The 9,014-nt window shown below is 39.1% G+C and overlaps 1 protein-coding gene and 1 pseudogene across 1 annotated transcript in view; one reads left to right on the top strand and one right to left on the bottom strand.

The window, feature by feature from the left end:
- Tec (tec protein tyrosine kinase) overlaps positions 1 to 9,014 on the bottom strand; it is a 134,352-nt gene that overhangs the window by 77,420 nt on the left and 47,918 nt on the right. Inside the window, exon 2 of the mRNA XM_005391885.2 lies at positions 1,144 to 1,329. Within this exon, the coding sequence (XP_005391942.1) occupies positions 1,144 to 1,281 (138 nt within the window). The 5' untranslated portion in view covers positions 1,282 to 1,329. The remainder of the gene's footprint in view (positions 1 to 1,143; positions 1,330 to 9,014) is intronic.
- Positions 2,755 to 5,062, top strand: LOC102026809 (annotated as a pseudogene).

The following is a 9,014-nucleotide window of genomic DNA, read 5'->3' as shown; positions in this document are numbered from 1 at the left end:
AAGACTAAAATTGGCCTCATCTCAGGGCTGGTTTTTCAACTAAGAGTTTTTCAAGTTTGGGACTTTAGCATTTTAGACATTTAGAGACAAAGGACTATGGCCCTAACTACATGAATTTGAAGAACTCAACTGGTCACAATGATAGGCCACAGAGTTGAGAACTATCCAAGAGAAATAATGCAAGTGGGAAAACCAACCACAGAAATATTAGTAAGAGTAAAACAAAAACAAGCAAATCAACTTCCAAGCAATGTGCTCTAGGAAAAAAAGCAGAATTAAAACCAACATCGGTAGCATCAAGTATCCATTGTAACCAAGTGCTTAACAACATGTGACCAACCAAGGGAACCCCGTCCTCAACAATTCCCTACAATGCAAGAATATTGCTAGCAGAGAGGACCATGACAGTACCAAAAAATATTAAATGCTATGCCCCACACTTCAAGAGCAAAGAAGTGGGCCAGAGAAGAATGCTCATTCATATTCCTCATCTAGTGGTGGAAGCAGATGCCAGAGCATCTGAAAAGTCAGGGGCTGACTGACCACAACCCTCCAGGTAGCACATGCTCACTCACTGGGTTTTTCGATGAGGTGCTTCTCTCTACTACCGTCAAAGAACATTGCAGGAGCTGCTTATCACCAAAACAGCTGAAAAAGTCTGCTTTAGGTCAGTCAATAATGTGTTGGGTCCATCAAATCACTAACCAATTTTAAACAACTTCCACTTAATAATGATGAAAAATTCATATAAAGAGATAAGGAAAAAAGAAGAAGAAACGAAAGGAAAAAAAGAAATGAGAAGAAATGGATACAAAATATGGTGGCTTACAGGAAAGAACTATGTATAAAATATAATTGATAAATCTCATGAAGACCTAAAATTGATATAGGAATTTATTTTATCTGGCAGATTAGCTTAGCAGGTTAGTATAAAATCAATACCTATGTATAGTAATCCTATAATTAGCAGGTTAGTGACTGATTTCTACCCATATGCTAAACTTCACCTATGAAGTCTAAATGATAACAAATTATATTAATTTCATTAACCCAGCATTTATTCCATAACATTCGAGAGCCGAGCAGTATAATAAAATAGTTGCAACACAGAAAGAAGCAAAGTCAACCGTGATGGTCTCCTACCTCTGCTCGGCCCTCATAGTAGGTTAACATAGACTTTGTAAGTACAAAAAGTCTCTCTTTGTAGTTTAAAGGTGAAGTCTTCTTTTTCTGCTGTGACCTTTTAATAAGAATCTCTTCTAGAATAGTGTTAAAATTCATCTCGGTCTTCTGATCACTGTTTCTCCTGCCATCGAAGATCCCAGTATCCTAAAATGAAAAAATAAACAGTAAAAATTGGACATTTTAATTTTTCAAGGATATTGCTGCTTCAAGTTACCAACACAGGCTTTAATCTCACTCCAGAGGAAGCCTATGAATGATACTCTCTGTACCTGGTTTGAAAATGACCAGCGAATAAAAGGCTTACCCTCTTCTCCTGCCTCAGTTTCCAACCTACCCTGTCACTTCAAAAAATATATAATAAAGGTATTATGTTATGATGATTCATTTCTACCCTCCACCCTATCCCTTAGGTCTCTAGCACCCTCTTCTACAATTTGTCTGCAAGGGACAACTATCTCTGACTGCAAATTTCATCAGATTCAGACTGGCACTTACATTGCCTCAAGATCTCGTACACAAAAGAGATGAGCGTATAAACACAGTAAACTCTTAAACAAATGAATTATTGCAGTGATGGATACAACTCATAATCCAGCCCTGATATGGATTTAGAGCCAACAGGATATTCTCTGATATCTATACCACCACGAGTCACACATGGCTCCTGTCTAAACCACAGAGGAAGAAAACCCACCCAGTCAGAGTCCATCTAGGAAAGAAGGATTTCAACCATATATTTAGGTCCCTTATCTCAACTGTCTACACTTAAAATAGGCCCTTTAAAATTCAATAAAATTTAACTTTCTGAAAACCTAGATACTCAGAAAAGACCTGAAAATTCTTATTTAAATTGAGTTAATGGCACCCATTCCTTCCCTTGCCTGCCCTGTACCTTTTCACGAAGCAATTGTAGGGATAGGAATGTAGTTCAGCTCTAGAGTGCTTGCCTAGCATACAAGATCCTGGGTTCAAGTCCAGTAAGTAGTAGTAGTAATAATAATGTTAGTAGAATAATAATTTTCTAAATGTATATCAAAGCATCAAGGCAAAAGGAGTCACATGAAGAGCAGTAAGTAGCTACCTGATAGCCCTGCCAGCCACTGGACACTGCATTAGCCACTGAAGAACATGACCACGGTCACACTCAGCCTGACACCCTGCTACTGAATGGCCATCTAAAACCAGCTCTTCCATTTTCTGTAAGGTACTTTAGAACAGCTTAACTTCTGAACATCAGTTTCTTCATTTATAAAATATCAAGAGAAATACCACAAGTTCAGTGTAAGTTTTAAACAAATTGTGGAAGAGAATTCATTTACTACAAAAGTGGTACAGAAATATTTGTTACTGTTATTTTTAGCTCCACTGCTATTTTCCTAGCTCAAAACATTCTGACCTCACATCTGTGCCACAACAGCAGCTTCTCAACTGCTCATTCTTTCCTTGGGCTCTTGCTTTACTTTATTCAAACTATGCACCCCGTATTTCTGTGGAATCAGTCTTCAAAGACGCATCACTCCATTTTGCTTCTCAGAAAACATCAGTGTCTCCCCCGAAATCCACAGAATAATGCCACAACTCCTTAATCTGACCCTGGAGATCGTCCACAATCTGGCTGCAACCTACCATCCTATCTTTACTTCCCCTCTTCCCCAGAGACTCCACACACCAGGTAAAAACAGTCTGGTGAATGCCTAGGATCCAGGCTTAACACTTATTCCCTGGCCTAAAGGACTCTCCAACCCTCTCACCACCAGTGAAAACTCCACGAACCCCCTAATGTGACCATGCCTTAGGATTCCAATTAATTAAAAGCCTTCCAATTCCTATATCCATAATCTCTCTCTCACTCCTGTACCAACCATACTAGCTCCTCAACACTTATGACAATGAATGGACATATTTTAACTTGTCACCTAGCTCTTAAGCTCCTAAAAAAGTGGTGCTCTACCTTAAGTACACATTAGAATCAGGTCCCTTTCTACTTATGGTTTTTAATTCACTCAGGTTGAGGTGGACTCTGGACATCATGATTTTATGTGCAGGTAGAGATGAAAGCCACTGATGAAAAGAAAGAGATGGTGCCCTTGCAATTCTTTTTACCACTCTTGGTGTTAACAGCAGCCTGTCGATACGCAGCTGGATCCTGGACCCATTAACCCATGAGCCATCCTCAGTAGTCAGAGAAAATCTCATGTTCCTTTTGCACCTAAATTGGCCCTCTTACTCCAGATTAGGATTGCTGCGCTCTGTTTCGTCTTCCTGATTTACTGTTGGTATACAAATATAACTTCTTTAGAAATTATCTGACTATTTCTGTGCAGCACCTTCTCGGTGTGCGGTAAAAAGAACTACTTAGAGAAAAAGGCTACCAGGGAAAAACAAGTTTTGCTCTGGAAAACAGGGCCACATGCAAACATGTAGTTCTCAGCCCAGTGTGCAACACTACAGTTACCAAATGGAAGGCAGACTTTTGGCTGGCTCCAGAGGATAATGGGTGTGGCTTATCAGAAGTTCTAGAAGCGAAAGTCTCAACATCAGTGATAGAAAACAGTATCTCTCACTGAATGCCTTGGAGCATTCTTATCTGGTTTATGTGAGAGATCAACAGTCTCACAGAGGTGGGGGTTGGTGCAGATGTTCAGTTATGAACTAGGCTAGGACCTTCTCCAGCAGCGAGGCTGGACAGCCTGTGTCCCGGGGGCCGGCCCTCCAGGTGACTTGCCCACGAGATTCTGCCCTCCATAGCGATGCTTATGCTTTCAGCTACACAAATCTGCACCATCTTGACTGTCCAGCTCTTTGCATTCTTAAACTTACCACCTGTAGGAGCAGACATTTTAGCATATAATTTTGAAAATGGATCTCAGACATTTGATGATCTTCCAGCAAAATTTGGTTATAGACCTCCAGCTAAAGGTTTAAAGGGTTTTTTGATTAATTCAAACCCAGAGAATGCTTGTGAGCCCATGATGCCTCCACCAATAAAAGACAACTCATCTGGCACTTTCATCATGTTAATTAGAAGACTTGATTATAAATTTGATATAAAGGTTTTAAATGCACAGAGAGCGGGATACAAAGCAGCCATTATTCACAATGTTGATTCTGAAGACCTCATTAGCATGGGATCCAATGACACTGATATGTTAAAGAAAATTGACATTCCATCTGTCTTTATAGGTGAATCATCAGCTAATTCCCTGAAAGATGAATTCACATATGAAAAAGGGGGCCACATTATCTTAGTTCCAGAATTTACTCTTCCTGTAGAATACTATCCTATTCCCTTCCTCATTATAGTGGGCATCTGTCTCAACCTAAAGTCATTTTTATGATCACAAAATTTGTCCAGGACAGACACAGAGCTAGAAGAAATAGACTTGGTAAAGATCAACTTAAGAAACTACCTGTACATAAATTCAAGAAAGGAGATGAGTATGATGTATGAGCCATTTGTCTGGGTGAATATGAAGATGGAGACAAATTCAGAATCCTTCCCTATTCCCATGCTTATCACTGCAAATGTGTAGACCCCTGGCTAACTAAAACCAAGAAAACCTGTCCGGTCTGCAAGCAAAAAGTTGTTTCTTCTCAAGGTGATTCCAACTCTGACACAGACAGTAGTCAAGAAGAAAACGAAGTGTCAGAACACACCCCTCTGCTTAGACCTTTAGCCCCTGTCAGTACCCAGTCGTCTGGGGCTCTGTCAGAGTCCCACTCACCTCAGAACATGACAGAATCTTCAGACTCTGAAGACAATGATCACGAAGACACTGACAGCAGTGAGGCGGAGAATGAAGTGAATGAACACAGTGCTGTGGTCCAGTTGCAGCTCAATGGTGAGCAGGACTGCAACACAGCAAATACCGTGTGACCCGTTAGGTGACGGGTTGGTTTCCCTTTGAAACATTTATAGAGGTATGTAATTTGATTTTTTGCTCCTTTTAGAGATTTCTGCAGAAATAACTTATTTTTTAGTGTTCTAGTTTAATCAGATTACCAAAACAGGCTCTTATCTGGTACTTATCTGCAGGACTATATTTCATTTTACTAGTAAGTAATAACAGACTGGTGCTGTAACTCAGGCATCAAGGATAAAACATAGCCAAAACATTTTTTTAAATCTCAGTATAGCTTGTGATTAAGACTTAGATCACAGTATGAAAATGTTTTGTGTTTCAGACACGAAATCAGCGCCATGGCCATCTAACATAAGCTAAAGCCAATGCTCACACCTCGCTAAAGAATGAGCTGGAGTACCTTCCGGTATTTCTCCAAGTTGCTCTCATTAGTGAGAAGCAACAAGGTATTTTACCATTTCTCCTCTCCTATCAGCACCACACAGAAAACTCAAAGCTATCTTTTTCATTTCTATTTCCAAACAGTCTTGTCCTGATATGAAAGGTCTGTAACTAGTACAGATTTCAAAAGGGCTTTAATACTACAGTGTTATGTATAACTATGGTTCAACGGGTAATGTCTTTGGACTTTTGAGATTTCAGTATCCTTCAGTTTTGTGTTGAGATCAAAGCAAAAAGAAAATGCTACATAAAAGTACCAAACTTGAGCAACTGTTACCACTGAGATCATATACCTCTTAGTAAAGAGCATCTTCTGCTAATTAGCCCTGCTAACCTATGTACAGAGAAACTGTTCAAATATTAGATTTGAAACTAAATGCTTAACAGAACTAATGTACTGAAATGATGTATTATGAAAAGGTAAATTATTATAACCATTGTAACTATGTAGAAATTTTAAAAATGTATAATTAAACTACTAAGAATTTTTATATGGCCTTATACGAGGGGAGTTTGAATGTTAATAAAACTTTTCCATTTAAAAACAAAAGTCTCAGAATCATACTAACTTGATTTGAAATTTCAGCAGTCATCTAATCTATTTCACAACTTAAGAAGCTAAGATTGAGAAAAGTTAAGCACTGGGCTCAAAATAACACAAACGAAGACTGGAAAAAGACTCCTCGCTCCAAGGAAAGGAATGTCTCTATCATTCCAAACCATACAATCAAAATTCACCACTGTTGCTGCAATTCATGGTCAGTGGGAAATTTTGGCCAAAGAAAATGATTAATGTTCACAAAGGTATAAATTGTGATGGTTTATCGTGATTGTCAACATGACTAGATTGAGAAATGCCTAGGAAATTAGTAAAGCACGTTTGGGAGTGTCTGTAAAGGTGTTGCAAGAAGACTTGGCATGAGGAACAGCAAAGTGATGGAGGAGACCTGCCTGGAAGGTGAGGGGCATCATGCAATGGGCCCACACAGAACAGAAGCAGAAGGTGGAAGCCCACGAGCACATGCTCTCTCACTCTAACTCTGATTCCCAGAAGCCATGCAGTGAGCAGCTCTGCTCCACCTGGCCCTTTTGTCTTGATGTTCTGCCTCACCAGGCCCAAGATAAAGAAGCCACCCAACCATGGACTGAAACTTGTTAAACTGTGACACAAAATAAATCTGTCCTCCTTTAAGCTGCTGTTCTCAGGTATTTTGTCACAATGATGAAAACCTAACCCGCAAATAAAGGACAAGTCTTTTCACATAGACTTCCAGGTAAAGACAAAGGGTTATATGTACACATTAGCCTCAGGGTAGCTCCTGAAATTCCATCACAGTTTATTTTGCTGCTGTTCTTTTGTTGTTGCTGCTAAGAAAATAACTCAATGAAATAGAAAATAGGAAAGGGGACAAAACCAACATTTTAGAAACTGGAAAGCAAATAAAACTTTGGAAACTGGTATGTCTAGTGGGGAGTAGAAAAGCCTAAAAACAACCCAATGTATGCTGCAAAACCTCCAAATAGCTCAAGTATCAGCAGAGTCCACTATCTTTTTGAAGCCATGGTGAAGAAAAACTCAAAGCAAAAGAATTATCTGCTGGTCTGTTTAAGAAATAGGCCAGATCCTCTCTTTCACACCACCTAAGTGACTAACGCTCTTCAACCCTGGGATAAAACCATAGATTTATTATCTGTACCCTACAAAAGAGAGATCTCTAGCCTGGGAGAGACTAAGAACAACTAAGGCAAGGTGTACCATACTAAAAGGGGGAGCTTACACGAACGTGTACAAATGTATGTAACTGTATGTTAGAACTACTTAGTTCTCTTTTCCCAAGTGACTCAAGGACCCTAGATAGGGCCAGACCTAATTAACTCTATTAAAGTTAAAAACATGAGTTTCAGAAAGTGCAGTCAAATCACCCTGTAAGTACAGCCTGAGTCAGCAGGCTCAACCCTATGCATGCACCTTCCTATAGACTTTTTTAAAGCCCTACTCTTATAAGTGAGAGAAAGTCTAGGATGGTCAGACAATACAGAAAAGATTCTAATATCAAATAACAAATGAAAAGAAGAAAAAGCAATTTGCAGAAAACAAAGATTGTACAGAAAAAACAGAGAACCAAAAAATAGAACCAAAGAATAAAGGAAATTAATTGAAATTAAAATAGTAGAAATGAAAAGCTCAATAGTTAGAATACAAAACTGAGGAATCTCTCAAGAAGTAAGACAAAAACTCCAAAAAAAAAAAAAAGAATTGAAGAGAAAATATAATAGAATTAGAGGATTCACCCAGAAAGTTGAGCGACTGATAAGTAAGAGTTTTAAAGCAGAAAACAAGGGCCGGGGATATAGCTCAGTGGCACAAGCACCTGCCTGGCAAGCACAGGTCCTATGTTCGACTCCCGGTACAAAAAAAAAAAAAAAGAAAACAAGATGAAAAACAATCTAAGAAAAATTTCACCAAAGCCAAAGAAAGATTATTTCCAGACTGAAATACAACCAAATAAATGCACAACTTGTAAAACTTCAAAATCATGGAGGTAAAGATAAGATTCATGAAACTTAAAAGCAACTATCAAACAAAGGTTCAAAATTCAGAATGGTAATCATCAAGAGTAATATCAGAAGCTCAAAGACAGTGGAGAAGGATCAGAAAACTTATTTCTAACTTAAAATTCTATACAAAGTGAAAGTATCAATAAAGAGAATAAATATATTTTTCAAACATGCAAGGCTTTTAAATTTTTACCTCCTGTTCATCCTTCTCAAAAAGCTACTTGAAGATGTATTCTACCAAAATAAGGCAGTAAACACATACATACATGCATGTACACACATACACACACACACACTTTCTCTCCAGGACAAAAGGATTCCAACACAAGAGATCAGGAGACTCCCTAGGTAAAGATAAAGGGAAATCCCAAGATGAATGGTACTGCTGCAGGCAGACAGAGCAATCAGTCCACACTATATGGAGTTGGAGATTCTTAGAAAGAAGTCTTCTAGGAGACAAAACTAAATGTATGCAGAGGAAAGTTACAATAAATTAGTAAAACTTAGCCAACTTAAAAAAATAAATCAACCAATAACGAATGCTGGCGAGGCTGTGGAGAAATAGGAACTCTTCTCCACTGCTGGTGTGTGTTGGTTTGGGGCTTATTTTGCAAGGGGAACAATGTAATACAGGACACATACTTTATATCATTATTTATAATAGTCACCCAAAGAACAGTGTATGAAAGAGTGCAGGGAATCTGTCCACACACTAAGGCCAAGGAATCCAGCTGGAGGCCCAGAGCCCATGACAATGTCTCATGTAGACCTGTTTTACAAATCTGCTGGGAAGGCCCAAATGGGTCAGTGGTGGAATCTACAAAGTCTGTGCCAGCAGGATGAAGGACCTGTGCTAGCAGGCTGAGGGATCTGCACTGGAGCCAGGAAGTGATGCTCAGAAGAACCAGAGCTCCCCCAAAAGGTACCACAGCCATCCTCGGCAACAGTGAGGTCCCGAGCTCCTCC

This window comes from Chinchilla lanigera, unplaced genomic scaffold (assembly GCF_000276665.1).
Source record: "Chinchilla lanigera isolate Chin_1 unplaced genomic scaffold, ChiLan1.0 scaffold00042, whole genome shotgun sequence".
Taxonomy (NCBI): domain Eukaryota; kingdom Metazoa; phylum Chordata; class Mammalia; order Rodentia; family Chinchillidae; genus Chinchilla; species Chinchilla lanigera.
The sequence above is the reverse complement of the archived record's forward strand: the minus strand, read 5'-3'. Positions and strand labels throughout refer to the sequence as shown.